At 47.0% G+C, this 14,902-nt stretch overlaps 1 protein-coding gene across 1 annotated transcript in view; it reads left to right on the top strand.

Annotated features, from left to right (window-relative positions):
- Slc4a8 (solute carrier family 4 member 8) overlaps positions 1-13,680 on the top strand; it is a 64,665-nt gene extending 50,985 nt beyond the window's left edge. The window contains exons 21-25 of the mRNA XM_013111286.3: positions 986-1,159; positions 1,871-2,008; positions 5,761-5,852; positions 7,302-7,397; positions 8,474-13,680. Coding sequence (XP_012966740.1) covers positions 986-1,159; positions 1,871-2,008; positions 5,761-5,852; positions 7,302-7,397; positions 8,474-8,486 — 513 coding nt within the window. The 3' untranslated portion in view covers positions 8,487-13,680. The remainder of the gene's footprint in view (positions 1-985; positions 1,160-1,870; positions 2,009-5,760; positions 5,853-7,301; positions 7,398-8,473) is intronic.
- The last annotated feature ends 1,222 nt before the right edge of the window (positions 13,681-14,902 follow it).

Here is a 14,902-nt window from a genome sequence, read left to right as displayed (position 1 = left end):
CACTACCAAGCCTGTAAGGTGCTTACCACCAAGCCTGTAAGGTGCTTATTACCAAGCCTGCAAGGTGCTCGCTACCAAGTCTGTAAGGTGCTTACTACCAAACCTGTAAGGTGCTCACTACCAAGCCTGACAATCCGAGTTACATCCTTGGAACCTATGGTGAGAGAAGAAAGCCAGCTGCCTTAAGTAGTCCTCTGACCTCCACATGCTTGACATGGCATGAGGGTGGTGGTGGTGTGTATGTGTGCACGTGTGTACATGTGTGGGGCGGGTGGTATGTGTGGGCACATGTGCTACAACATGCATGTTGTGGTCCAACTGTGTGGCTGTTTTGGTCCTTCCACATTTATATGGGTCCCAGGATTTGAACTCGGGTCATCAGGCTTGTGTACCAGCACTTCTCCTAAACCCTCTCACTGGCCCCACAATACCATAATTCCTGTATCCAGCATTTGAAGGTCTCTTTTGATCTTGTCAATAAGTGGTTTCAAATCTTTCAAAGAACAAGTGAAGAGTTGGGGTTTGGGAACTTAGAGATTTGGGGAGAGAGAATTTGTTCCTTGAAAGAGTGTCTTATTCTGTAGCTCAGTTTGACTTGGAGCCCCCTGTGTAGCCCAGGCCGGCCTCAAACTCTTGCCTGTCCTTTTGCCCCAGCCTGTAGTGATATGTCCGTGCAACCACTCGTGGGTGAACTTGCTTTTGATAGTATGCACAAAGACGCGGTTGGCTTGTGTTTACCCACCCTGGGAATGTTCTCTTCGGTTGCAATGTAGGGGTGGGGTGGGGGGAGAAATTTGCACCTGGAATTAGAAAAGGTAGTTTTATGTCTGCCACTTACTAACTGTTGTCTTAGAGACCCAGTTCCCATTTCTCTCAGTAGAACCCACACTAGCACCATGCAGAGCAGATGGCGCGGGGTTACGAATGGGCTTGAGGCCCCTTAGCCCGGAGGCCTCCCAGAGCCAGTGTGTGTTCTTTCTCCCAGTTCTTTGATCGTCTGAAGCTCTTTGGGATGCCTGCCAAACACCAACCGGATTTCATCTACCTGCGGCACGTGCCACTGCGCAAAGTGCACCTCTTCACCCTCATCCAGCTCACCTGCCTTGTCCTGCTGTGGGTCATCAAGGCTTCGCCCGCTGCCATTGTTTTCCCGATGATGGTAAGGGCCCCCCCCTCCACCCCCACGAGGTTTCTCTGTGTAGCCCTGGCTGTCCTGGAACTCACAGAGATCCGCCTGCCTCTGCCTCCCGTGTGCTGGGATTAAAGGTGTGCGCCACCACCGCCCAGCGTGTGTTTACCATTTCTGTGGGTCAGTGGGATCCAGAACATTGTTGAGGTACCAGCATCACTATCTATTTCTACACCTTTGTCCTGCAAAACAGAAACTCCAGACTCACTAAACTGCTACTCCTCTTTCTCCCTTCCTGCAAACCTGCAAGCACCCACAGTTCTGTTGTCCATCTCTGTGACTTCTGCTACCCTAGGTGATCATGTGACATTGGTGTATTTCCTTGTGTCCATGATTTCTCATGAGCCAGAATTTCCTTAAGTTTGAATAAGTGGATGCTCTGTTCATTTATGTTGTGGATTAAATGTGAGTTCCTGGGGAACTGATGCCCTCTCTGACCTCCATGGGCACCAGGCAGTCACACAGTTAGTACACACGCATAAATAAATACATAGTACACATAAAAACATATATTTTAGGAATATATAAAAGCTTAAAAATAAATTATGTAAAAAGCCCCAGGCTGGATGCCAGCAGCCCACAGTGAGTGACTACTGCTGTGATCCTCAGGAGTCCAGTTCTGAAAGTCGTTTGCTTTACAGCTCGCGGCAAATCCCCTTTACCGCCCTTCCTTCTCGTCAGGTCCTGGCCTTGGTCTTCGTCAGGAAAGTCATGGATCTCTGCTTCTCTAAGCGTGAGCTGAGTTGGCTGGATGACCTCATGCCTGAAAGCAAAAAGAAGAAGCTGGATGATGCCAAGAAGAAGGCTAAGGAGGAGGAGGTAGAGCCTTCTTGTGCTCCAGACTTATTTTTCAGGGCCTTGGCTTCCAGAAGGGAAGGAGGGAGGGAGGGCTGTGTGCAAAGGCAGCACGTCTGGGATCCTGAGGGTCGCTGAGGGGCTGAATGTTACCCCAAGCTGCAGAAGGGTTAAGGGGTTCTGGCCCTGTCTGCCCTTCATGTTTGGAATTGGTTATTGGTTGTTACCCCCTTTGATTTGACCCCAGGATCACACCAGAATATGGACACACACTCTGTGAGTCTCAGATCACACCAGAATATGGACACGCACTCTGTGAGTCTCAGATCACACTAGAATATGGACACGCACTCTGTGAGTCTCAGATCACAACAGAATATGGACACACACTCTGTGAGTCTCAGATCACAACAGAATATGGACACACACTCTGTGAGTCTCAGATCACACCAGAATATGGACACACACTCTGTGAGTCTCAGATCACACCAGAATATGGACACACACTCTGTGAGTCTCAGATCACACCAGAATATGGACACGCACTCTGTGAGTCTCAGATCACACCAGAATATGGACACGCACTCTGTGAGTCTCAGATCACACTAGAATATGGACTTGGACTCTGTGAGTCTCAGATCACAACAGAATATGAACATGCACTCTGTAAGTCTCAGATCACACCAGAATATGGACACGCACTCTGTGAGTCTCAGATCACAACAGAATATGAACATGCACTCTGTGAGTCTCAGATCCAGAGGCTCCTTTTCTTCCAGAAGATCTGGTTTGACAAGCGTATAAAACCCATTATTTCTGAGAGTATTGGCTGTACACCTAATTACAGATGGTGCTGTAGTTGGCACCGTGCAAACGCAGCTTGTGAGGCGCTTTCTGTCCTTCATCGCCCTCAGCAGTTGGCACCTTGCCATCTGCACAATGGCCTGTGAGTCATGGCCTGAATATGCACAGAAAGGATGTGTGGCCAGAGGAAAATATCAGGCCAAGAAATGAAAGGCCCCAAAGAGTGTCCTTCCAACTGCTCTCTATCTGTCTGTCTGTCTATCTGTCTGTCTATCTATCTATCTATCTATCTATCTATCCACATATACATACATATATACATAAATACATACATACATGCATAAGTATTTTCCTGCTGCTAGCTGGCCTGGAGAGACCCTGTCACTCAGTAGACACTGCCATCTTTTTCAACTATATTTTAAAATAAAATTTTCTAATGTCTAATGTTTGAATTTAAAAAATCTTATGTTGTTAAATAAACTAAATTATTAAATACAAAAGCAATGGGAAAAAAACCTGTGTTCCTCCTAGCTGTTGTGCCACCATCCCTGGCTGAGAATATTTTTTTCACTTGTCAAGTGTCAACAAAGCTTAAGTCGGTAAGAACTAACCCCTTTAACACCGTGGTTGGAATGGGCCGCACACTGAGTGTGCCGGTGTGAACTGGAGATATCTCTCTAGAGAACAGCTTAAAGTCGAGTCTTAATTTACATGTGCCAGGGCTGGAGAGATGCTCATGGTGTGTAGCACTGGCTACTTTTCCAGAGGGTCCAAGTGTGGTTCCCAGCTTCCACATGGCCGCTCACGTGTCTGTCACTCCAGTTCCAGGGACCCAACACCCGATTCTGGCCTCTTTGTGCACCAGGCAACCACATGATGTAAATATGTACATACAGGCAAAGCACACCCCCCACACAGCATACACACATGGTGAGCATGTGTAAGTACACACATGAGCACATACACAAATGCATATATGTATCCTCTTAAGCTAGGTGCTGTGGCTGGCACATACTTATATTCCCAGCACTTGGGAGGCTGAGGCAGGGGGACAGCTTGGACCCTGTATCAGAAAGAAAAATGTTTATGCCATTTGACCTGGGAACTCTAATTTTTAAAACATATCCTGAGGATATTCCAGCAATATAGACAAAAATGTTTTACGTAGGCTTCTATAAAATAATCAGGCTACAAGTGACTCTGCAGGGAAAGGCACCTGTTGCCAAGTCTAATAGACCTGAGTTCAGTCCTGGGGACCTACATGATGCAGGGAAGAACTGAGTCCCCAAAGTTGTCCTCAGGCTTCCACATGCGCAGTGTCACACTCAGACCCTCCCACACACAAATACATAAATAGATAAATGAATGAATAGATGTTTTGAATAAATACAATTATTAGCACAAAAAAGAAAATTAAAGTATAATTGAATATTATTCAATAAAGTGTTATTCATTGAATTATTAAAATTTAAACTTCTTTTGTTAAAATGTTTAGTTCTTTTAAGTTTTATTGTTGTTACACTTTAAGCATGTTTGTAGATTAATTTTTCCCTCTTTAAGTGAGTGGCATTATCTTTTAAGGAGTCATTTATTTTTTTTATTTTATTAGTAAGATAGAACCTCACTATATAACCCAGGCTAGCCTTAAACTCCTAATCTTTTTGTGTTGGCATAATTTTTAAATAAATATTTTAATATGAAACATTTTAAGTATATTGTAAAAATAAGAAAACTCCTTCCCCAGTTTTCATATTATTGTGTGTGTGTGTGAAACACAGGTGTCTCACTTAATTGCTTCCTGCCCTATTTGTAGAACTGTGTGTGTGTGTGTGTGTGTGTGTGTGTGTGTGTGTGTGTGTGTGTGTTAAGCACAGGTGTCTCACCTAATTGCTTCCTGCCCTATTTGTAGAACTATGGTCTCTGGCTGAACCCAGAGCTCATGATTGAGCTAGTCAGCTGACCAGCAGCCTGCAGTCCCCCTGTCTCTGCCTCCCTAGTGCCAGGGTTAGGGATTGCTGCCATGCTTTGCTTTGTATGTGCGGCCTGGTAATCCGAACTCAGGTCTTCAAGCTTGTGCTACAACACTTTCCACCTCAGCCATCTTCCCAGGTTTCCTGTCACTATTGTAACAACTTGTTTTTTTGGATCAGGATATGACAAAAGAGCATATGTTTTAATTGGCTGATTTCCACTTTGAATCCCTTTAGGATTCTCTTCTTTTCTTTCTGCTAGGAAGTTGGATCTTGGACAGTAGGGCGTTGTCTCTCTCATCAGGCAGTTCTTGCTAATTGTTATCTTTGGCAAAATGGACATGTTCTTCCGTCCCTGTCCCCTGTGGTCTTAGTAGTTGGTCACTGTCTCTAGAACAGTGGTTCTCAATTTTCCTAATGCTGCGACCTTTTAATACAGTTCCTCATGTTGTGTTGACCCCAACCATAAAATTATTTTTGTTGCCAATTCATAACTATAATTTTGCTACTGTTATGAACATAATGTAAATATCTGATATGCAGGATATCTGTTATGCAACCCCCAAAGGGGTCACAACCGACAGGTTGAGAACCACTGCTGTAGAGGGTTCTATTCAGGCCATTGTTTTTCAATACTGCTCCATATGTACTATGATTTGATGCCTCACTCTTGTGAGAAGTCAAACCCATGGAAGGACCTAATTGCACGAATGTGAGGTTTTCGTGTAGGTAAAATTAGAGACAACATTCAGGGGCATTTTGAAGAGTGCAGAGCAGAGAGAAAAAGAAGCACCCTGGATATGGCCAGGGCTACCTGCCAGAGAAGAGAGTGGCGTGTGTTGGGGCAGTGGGTGGGGTTCCTGAAATGCTGGCTGTAGGCTTTTAGCAGTCCAGCTCGAGTTGAGCCTAGACTCATTTCTGACCATGTGCACTGCCTTTTGGAGTTTGGGGAGTAGGAGTTTCCTTTGGACCTGACAATAATAAGGCCCTCTTTTCTTCCAGGAGGCTGAGAAGATGTTGGACATAGGGGGTGATAAGTTCCCCCTGGAGAGCAGAAAGTTGCTAAGTAGTCCTGGCAAAAATAGCAGCTTCAGGTAAGTCCCCAAATACCACAGAGCTTGCTGCAGGATTCCCTCCACAGTGCTGCAGATGCTCTGGGCAGCCGTGCAGTCGGCCCACCTTGAGGAAGCAGCTTTCCAATCCCACTGTGTTCTGAATACCTGCTGTGTGCCCTACTTTGTAGGACTGAGAGTCACAAGAAGAGAGGCGGGGAGCCACTGTCCCCAGTGCCTTCTCCCATGTCAGGGTGTACAGGGGGCTTTGCTTGTGTCCCCTCAGCCTTTATAACAGTCCTCTAAGGTTCATTAGCTACTCTGTACACGTTAGGGAAATGCCAGGATTGCAGTGCTGCTAATACAAGGTCAGCATCTAGACGGAACCCCTCTGCTTCCCAACCCCATGGTCTTCTCTCCCATTTTCCTAAGGCCAATAGGGTGTGTCCTCATTTCCAGGGTGTCCTCAGCCTGGTGGGTATGTAGTGTCTACACTTGAGTGTGTCTTTGGGGACAGGCAGAGACAGTCTTCTCCATTGTGGGTTATAGCACTTTTTATTCCAAGTGGTCAAGCAGACACTGATATTGAAGCCCAGATAAGCCTTATTCGGTGTCTCAGCCCCTTCCTCTACCAAACCCATTGCTCGCCACAAAACACAGGGCACAGAATGCCGTGTGTGGGTTTGCTCCTGACATCTGTGCCTGTTTGGAAGCAGCAAATGCAGGCTGAAGAAGCCTGGAGGCGAGGACAGCTAAAGAAGGAAGAAAGCCTGATGTCCACCTCATTTAGATCCAGGGAATTAGCTGAGGCATGATAGACTGGCTGAGGTTTATACTGCAGATGAATCAGGAAATCTTGTCTTTGGTCCCTAAGGAGGTGTCTGTGTGCTGTTAGGGAAGAGACTGTCAACTTTGATGTCTCTGGCAGGGAAGCAGGATCAAGGCTCCTTTTCCTGTGGCATGCTGGCACTTCTCTTTGCATTTCAGGAGATGGCTTTAGAGTAGCCTGGGGTTTCTGAGGACCAGAGACTGTGTTTAGGGTCTTGAGTCTCTGCTGTTGTTTAACTTGTGATGGGGACTTAGCCCTGAAAGCTTTGGGTTTTATACCTTCAAAATTAGGACTATGATTAATCTCTGTTGCTCTGACAGGTAAGCTAATAGAGTATGAAAGTCTTTTCTAAAGTATAAATGAAAGAGATTCTGTTTTGTAAACAAGAGCGCCTGCCACTCAGCTGCAGTCGGTGAGCAGTGGCTCCTGGCTTCAGTGTCAGCATCCTGTAGCTCTTTTGGAGCACCAGCCACCAGCTGGGACATCAGCAGCCTTTAGCCCTGCTCATAGCCACCTCGACCCTAAGGCCTCTCCTGGCTGCAGACGGACTGCAGACTCCATCCTCAAGCCACTCTCCCTTCTCGTGGGGTAGTGGTCAGGGTAAACTGGGGTGTGTCCTTCACCAACATGTTTGATATTCACTGCCTAAGCTTTGCTTTCAGATGTGACCCCTCTGAGATTAATATATCAGATGAAATGCCTAAAACCACAGTCTGGAAGGCTCTCAGTATAAATTCTGGAAACACGAAGGAAAAAAGGTAAAGAGAATTCGAACTTCTCGTTTATTTATTCACATCTGGTTTTTGAAATAGCAATAATGTTAAAGGTAAGATATATATTACTTGAAGGATTTACTTTTCCTAGAAATTAAAAAAAAACTATTGCTAGCTGTAGGGTAAGACAAATAAATATAAAGAGGTTCCAAATATTTGGAAAGATGGGCTGCTATCAGTCCCAAGGGCAGGCTGTAGTTATTTTTGAATGTAAATGTGCTGTATCTGTTTAGTTTCTTTAATCCACGTGGAGAAAGTTTCTCATTTCAGAATCTAAAGCGTATCTCTGGTTACTACAACCACACAAACTGGAAAATTGCTAAGAGCCTGGATCAATACTGTTAACACTAATAAATAATATGATAGTATTGGCTCAGACTTTAACCCGCTTAACTTAGTTTCTAAAATGAGGATTTTGATAAACATGACAGTTTTCTTATTCTGCAAAGAAATTTCTGTATCTCACTTAGTAATAGCATAGATCAGTTTAATCAGATTGTTAAAGAAAAATAAAGGATTGGAGGTATCTTCACTTGCATTAAGGAATGCTGTGTATATAAGTTACGATTTTAGCCCAAACACCCCTTACATTTAAGTCCACAGATAGATACTGGCAAAAATTCGAGGTCTTGATACAGCTAACAGGTTTGCTTTTTAAAACAAACAAGCCAGGAACTGGGAGCATAACTTGGCATTTTACCTCTTCTGGCATTTGACTCAGTGGTAAAATGAGGGTACTAGTGAGTTGGCCCCAAGGAACAACTGAAGTGCTTCTCAGAGCCACAGCTGCCGGTGCGTGGTACCACAATTCCTCCCCTAAATGGGTTAAAATAGATCTGTGTCGAATGCAAGTAAAACACAGACTCCTTGCTTCTCTCAGAGGAAAATCCAGGCAGCTGTGGAAATGTATAACACATTTGGTTATTTTTAGTTGAGAGCTAGTCTACTTGTAAATGAACTTAAAATACAGCCAGCTCCAAGTTGTGGTGCCGTCTTCAAAGTATTGTGTTGCGAGCAGACGCCAGTGCCTCACTGTGCCTCACTGTGTCGTTGTTATCCAGCCTCTTCAACTGAGGGTCTGCTGAAGGTTTGGGCCATGAGGAGCCTCAGACAAGCTCTGGCTTTCAAGAAAATGGTGAGTCTCTCAGAGAAGAAGCCAGGCTCCGTCCTCGGTCATATCAAAGCCATGCCACACGGAAGCATTCAGTCACTCTCGGTGTGCGTTTTGGAGGACATCCCGCTACCTTCATGCCAGCAGCCAGGCACCACCAGCAGGGCCACCGTCAGGATGACCTCCTGTTGCTTCCTCTCCTCTTCTTTCTCTTCACAACTGCCACCATTAAAGAGCCAGCTTTCCATTTTCCAGACACTTTCTCCAATACTCTCTGCTGGCCTGGTAAGCCACATGAATACATTCTGTCATTGAGGGTTCCTTCATGAGGCTCCTCTTCATGGACGATGGCTCGGGGTGGTATCAGAGAAGCTGGAGAAGGGAAGCTCCTGGGTCCGTTGCTAGCCGCAGGCTCATGAGTAGCCTGGGTCTGGGTTCCATCTCTATTTGGGAAGGGGTGCGGGTTAGATCAGACACTGTAACAGGTCTACTACCCAAGGGCAGCATCAACAGTGGCCGCACCAGAGCTGGCAAGATGCCACTGCCTGGGGTCATCCGTATCACTCCCAGAAGCAGTCAACACAGTGTTTGGAGACACTTGGAAGATTCAGGGCCAAGTGTGAGACAGGGAGTTTAGCTAATTAAAGGCGACAGCAGGAGGATGAACATCTTTCCTTGGGTTTCCTTGAGACTGGAGAAAGAGGAGCCTGCTATGGGAGGAGTTGGTTTAATGACCAGGGAAGACTCCCTAGCTTGGGGATTTGTTACCAGGTCTGTTTTGTCGCTGTCTGGGAAAGTTTGTAGCTAGGAAGGCAGATCAATGTTGACTGTTGGTGGGACTGTTTGACATGCTGCTGCTGCCTCTTGAGGGAGGCTGTGTTGTTACTTCATCCTGAGACGCAAGTGCTCATGGACATCTCCTTAGCTGCCTTGGTAGCGAACACCACCATCATCACTCAATGGACCAAAACTGCCTTCAGCTATTTGGCTTCCTCGTCACACAGATGTATTTTAGTTGACAGAAGTTCTGGCTCTCAGATGTAAAAAGCCATGCTAAGAAATGAGCTGTAAATGGTGAAGTCAGTGTGGACAACACTTAGTGTAAAAGTATGTGTACGATTTTCTCTTCTGTGTTCTAAAACTACCATCAAGGGTTTGGGCCCCAGCGCTTACAAACCTCCCCTTCCTCTGTGCACCGTGTGACCAGCAAACTGATCATCTGGTTTTCCACCTGTATCTTTCTACACAAGACCCCCCCCATACACACAGTGTGTGTGCTTTCCCTGGGTGAAGAAGCACTGAGCCATTTTATTGCAGTTTGTACCCTGAGACTCTGAACATACACTAAGGCATCTGGTCGTTGACTGAAGACCTTTGGTGTTGAGGGGAACCCTGTGTCACCACCACTTCCCTTCCAGTGGGGACCAGTCACTTTGAGGGGACCCCTGTGTGTGTCACCACCACTTCCCTTCCGGTGGGGACCAGTCACTTTGATACAGGAATGATTTTCAAGACATGTAACACTTGGTACATGATGACGTAAGCCACGCAGAGCAGATACGCTTTGTGCATCAGTGGTAGGCATTGCTCTTCAGTGCCTGGTAGATGACTACCACTCTGCTCTCATCCTACAGTGGTATCCTCGGAGATAGGGTTGTGGCTCCTGGTTTGTCTGATCTCTATACACTTTTGAGAGAGCTTTGTTCTGTCTCAGCAACAGCCCTGTCTTGCTCTGGGTACCACATACTGGAACAGGTTCACAGAAATCAGTGGGCATTAAAGTCTCTGAGAGCCAAATTCCCAGAGTGTATGTATCATCACTTCGGGACAGATCTAATCACTGTGTCTGTTTCAGAAGCAGCCTGTTGGTGGGAAAACTTTCTTAATAGCTTTCCAGACCCCTCCAGCTACCTCTTTCAACTTGTGTCTTTTTCATTGCTTTCCTAACCTGGGAACACCCTTTTCCTTGCCCCATCTTTTTCCTCCTGAGTTTTCATGCAACCCTTTGTGTAGGGAAATTGGTGACGACTTCACCCACTGCTCCGGCCTCAGTACACCTGAGAGGCATGTGACAGTGAGGAGCCCATCATGCAGGGAAGCCAGTGACAGTGTCACTGAGGAAAAGGCCTCTTCCCAAGCCATGATGCTTTAGTCTCTCTGTATGTGTGCAGCTGCTGGAGGGTGGGGGCTGCCTTTGCTAGCTCTGAGCAAGGCAGCTATGGGACCTCTGGGTTTTTTTCTCATGCCGACATTTCCTGGGACCAGAGAAGTGGTCACCTCTCCTTTAAGGGTAGCTTGTAGATACATCCTGAGTGGTGCCAGTCACTGTCCTGACATCCTGGTGATGTGAACAACATAGATGGGGGGGCAAGATTCAAGAACGTGTTGGTAGTGAAGCCTTGGCTCTAAGGGAAAGGACGTAGGGTTCATAAGTGGCCGGGTTGCTTCCTGATGAATATCAGGAAGGGTTGCTCTAGGGAGAAGGTGAAGACCTAAAGAGATATACTGTGCAGTTGCCAAATGTTTGGTTATGTAGCACACATGCAACTTGGGAAGGGTAAGAAGGCTCCGGACTTAACTACATACAGCCTCATCCCAGGGCTCCTTAATTCATGAAAACTTGCCTTCATGGAAGAGGGAACGTGAGCCATGTCTTCCCATAAGACAGTGTGAATAATCATAATTTCTCTTTGTTGGTGACAGAACAGACTTTTAAATTGCTTATAAGTGCTGGATAAAAATCTGGCATTGACTAAGTCCCCGCCCTGCCCAAAGGCTGGGGCAGTGGTGGCTGCCATCTCCCCATCTCCCCTCAGGACAGTCTGGCTTGTGATCATCCTGAAGGGACAGCTCCTGATTCTACTTTATCCTCTGCCCGCTCAGCTGCTCAGCTCTCTAGACGCCATCTTAGCCAGGGAAGCAGGGACTGTGTCCTGTCTAGCGATCCAGGGTTCCTACCCTGAAGCTCAGGACTGGCTAGGGTCTCAGGCCCCTGGGTTTTCTTTAGTTTTTAATGAGCATCAGAGACACCATTTCACATGTGTCTGCCTGCGACTTCACCAGTGTCTCTGAAAGTCTTCTGCAAGAGTGACAGCACCTCCTCCTAGGACTTGTAATTTAATTTTTATTTTTTTCCAAGACAGGGTTGTAGCTTTGGAGCCTGTTCTGGAACTAGTTCTTGTAGAACAGGCTGGTCTCGAACTCACAGAGATCTGCTAGCCTTTGCCTCCTGAGTGCTGGAATTAAAAAACCACCATCCGGTTTAGTACTTTTAATTTAACTGTGTCTGTATGGGTGTTTGCCTACATGTATGTCTTTGTACCATGTGCCTGAAGAGAGCAGAGGAGGACATCAGATCTGGAATCAGGTTACAGATAGTTGTGAACTTCCATGTGGGTTCTCCTAACTGCTAACCCATTTCCTCAGCCTCCAGGGGACTTAAACTGTGGGGTAGGGCCAGTTTGTCCCTCACCTCTCTCATACTCTTCGATTTCCAAGCCCCATTCTCGTTGGACATTCACAGACCCTACACTGGATGGCCTCCGCCATCTTGACTTTCTTTGGGTGGAAACCCTTTAGGCAGCCCTGGCTGGCAGGTGAGCACTCACCCAGGCTCCTGCCTGTTGTGCCTCAGCTTTGCCAGAACCTCTTCCTTCTGTCCTTCAGTTCTTCCCGCCATTGCTCAAGTTCCCTCCCGATGTGATGGCGCCACCAGTTGAGGTGAGAGCCTCGAGTTGAACTGCTGCTGACGCCTCTTGGCAAAGGGTCATGTTCCAACAGGACATGTTGAGGAGAGACTAAGTAATCTTAAGCTCCCATGTTCGTTTGTATTGATCTACATTCACTGTAAGCAGAAAAACACATTTGCCAGGCATTGGTGGTGCACACGCCTTTAATCCCAGCACTTGGGAGGCAGAGGCAGGCATATCTCTGTGAGTTCGATGCCAGCCTGGTCTACAGAGCAAGTGCCAGGATAGGCTCCAAAGCTACACACACACAGAGAAACCCTGTCTTGAAAAACAAAACAAAACAAAAATCACATTCAAAATTCAAATTGAAGCAGATTTTCTGCTATGACTATTTTTAAGTGATCTTGGTGCCCCCCTCCAACACTCTTGCTCTGGGAGACAGGGTCTCACTCTGTAGACCAAGCTCGTCTTGAGCTGGCAGCTGTTTTCTTGCCTCCCAAGTGCTGGGGTTCCAAGCATGTGCCACCATCCCTGGCTTGCCCTTGATCTCTCTGAACATTAGTTATAGGGAGCGGATGGCTGTCTAGTTACAGTTTTTTCTTCAGTTACCCTTTTTGTGGCCAGAAAGGAGGATAATTTTCATAAGCAGCGGAGGTAAGAAGTGACTATCGCTGTTGGGAGTGTGCGAGAGGAAAGAAGTCTCTTTAGTAGCCTTCAGGAATGAGTCATCCATGGCATAAAGCTTTGAAGAGATTGTGTGTGCAATAGGGACAGAATGGCTTTGGGTCCTGAAGAGAAGAGGAATGGCGCCTTCCCCTAACCCACTTGCAGCACTGGTGAGTACACAGCTCTCTCCCTTTTGAAGCCCAGGAGCCATCCACTGGCTTGGGCATTGCTTATCAGGCTTCAGGGCGACTTCTCCAGCAGGCTTTTACTTGTGGAATAGTGTCGGCACCAGAAGCACCAACCTGAATGTGCAATTACTCCTTTTGTGAGAGAAGCCAAAATCCTTCCTGTCCCTCTCCGCCTCTGTGAGATGCTAAGCCGTTCTCTCGTCTCGTTTCTGTCACTGGTTAGAAGTGGCTGATGGTATCCGCTGGAGAGCAGGGCAACCTTCCCACGGAAGGGGGCAACTTGAGGTGCTGGTACATTCCCTCATTTGCTACATTCTTCTCTCGAGTAGGTCTCATGTAGAGACAGATATTTTTGTTTTAAAGATTCTAAAGTCTATATTTTTAGTGTAGTAAGTGTACCCCCCTCCACACTCCATGGCGTAAAAAGAACTGGGAATAAAATGTGTCATTGTGATTATCCCATAGCAATGTGTGCTAGAAACAAGACCCCCCCCCCTTCTGGTTTGTCTGTGACAAGGGCAGGTAACTGTGACAATGTGTCTCTTAGCCCTCTGCCTGCCCACAGTGTGTGCTCACCTCTTTGGGTGACAAATAAAATCTATATAAGCTGTTTACTTCTGTGCTGCTTTTTTAGCCTGAGTCCAGGTTTTGTGGAGAAGATTCATGAAGAGGGTATAATAAGGTGTGTGTGTGTGTGTGTGTGTGTGTGTGTGTGTGTGTGCGTGCACGTGCTGAGGGGGGAAGAGGGGTGCCTGCCAAGGATGCTCAGAAGGGCTGTGCGGCTCCAATGTACAGTCCTCCCAGTGCAGTCCTTCACACAGTCCTTACAGCTGAGCCATGGCATAGCCCCCTGGGGCCTCTCTCGGGGTCAACAGGAAAAGGAAAGGGGGCTATTTTTAAGACACCCCTGGGCTATAAGAGACCAATATCTAAGCACTACTCAGTGTCTCAAAATACTGATTTTAGAATCTGGATGTTAAAGGTTGGTCTTGGAGAAGGGGAAGACGGATATGTAGAGGAGGAACAGAACTAATAGGGGAGTGTTAAAAAAGGGAATGTGGGAAGCCAGGCAGGATGCCTGACTGGATGACAAGGAAAGCACCCCATGAAGCATCCGGTGTGGACATTTAAAGAGGTGAGCCTCAGCCATGCTGGACCTGCAGTCTGCAGGCCTGGGACTCAACCAGCTGCCAGACTCGGCTGCCTTCTGCTGCTTTTCCAACCCCTCCGGTGTGTGAATTCCCTCTGCCTTCTTCCCAGGGGTGTGATCAGTCTGCCCTGTGTAGTTCTCATACTGGGGAAGCTGTTCTATCAGGACACAGCCAGCTCTGATGCCTCGGTGTTCAGAGGGCATCGTCATTCCATACCCAGGGTTAAGGAGCCTATTAATTGGTAAGTCAGATGTCCTGGCTCGTAGCATTGGAGAGAGCCATGATAAACACGGAGGTCGGGAGCTCCTAGGCTAATTCAGCAGCTGCACCAGGGAGCTGGCCAGTTTCTCCCTTTTCAGCTTCATCGATGCAAGATGGCTCTTGAAACTCTAGTAGGAGTCACATTAGCCAGGATCCCTGCCACATGCAGGATGGGTGGTATTCCAGTCTCTCTCTCACCCTCTCCATCTCTCATTAAACAGTGGGGAGGATCCCAGAAGCAGCCCACACAGCCCTGGTCAGACCAGTCCACATGCCTGTCTCTTAAGGTGGGAAAACAAGGATGGGATGATCACTGTGGGCTTTATCCTTTAGGATCCACACTCACTCCCCTGGTCCCATGTGCTGTCCTAACGCGGTACAAAACCAGCACTCTATAGCTGGTGGGCCCAGGAGACGCTGAACT

Source organism: Mesocricetus auratus, unplaced genomic scaffold (assembly GCF_017639785.1).
Source record: "Mesocricetus auratus isolate SY011 unplaced genomic scaffold, BCM_Maur_2.0 Super-Scaffold_100010, whole genome shotgun sequence".
NCBI classification, from domain to species: Eukaryota; Metazoa; Chordata; class Mammalia; order Rodentia; family Cricetidae; genus Mesocricetus; species Mesocricetus auratus.
Note: the sequence above shows the minus strand (reverse complement) of the source record. Positions and strands in the feature narration are given on the sequence as shown.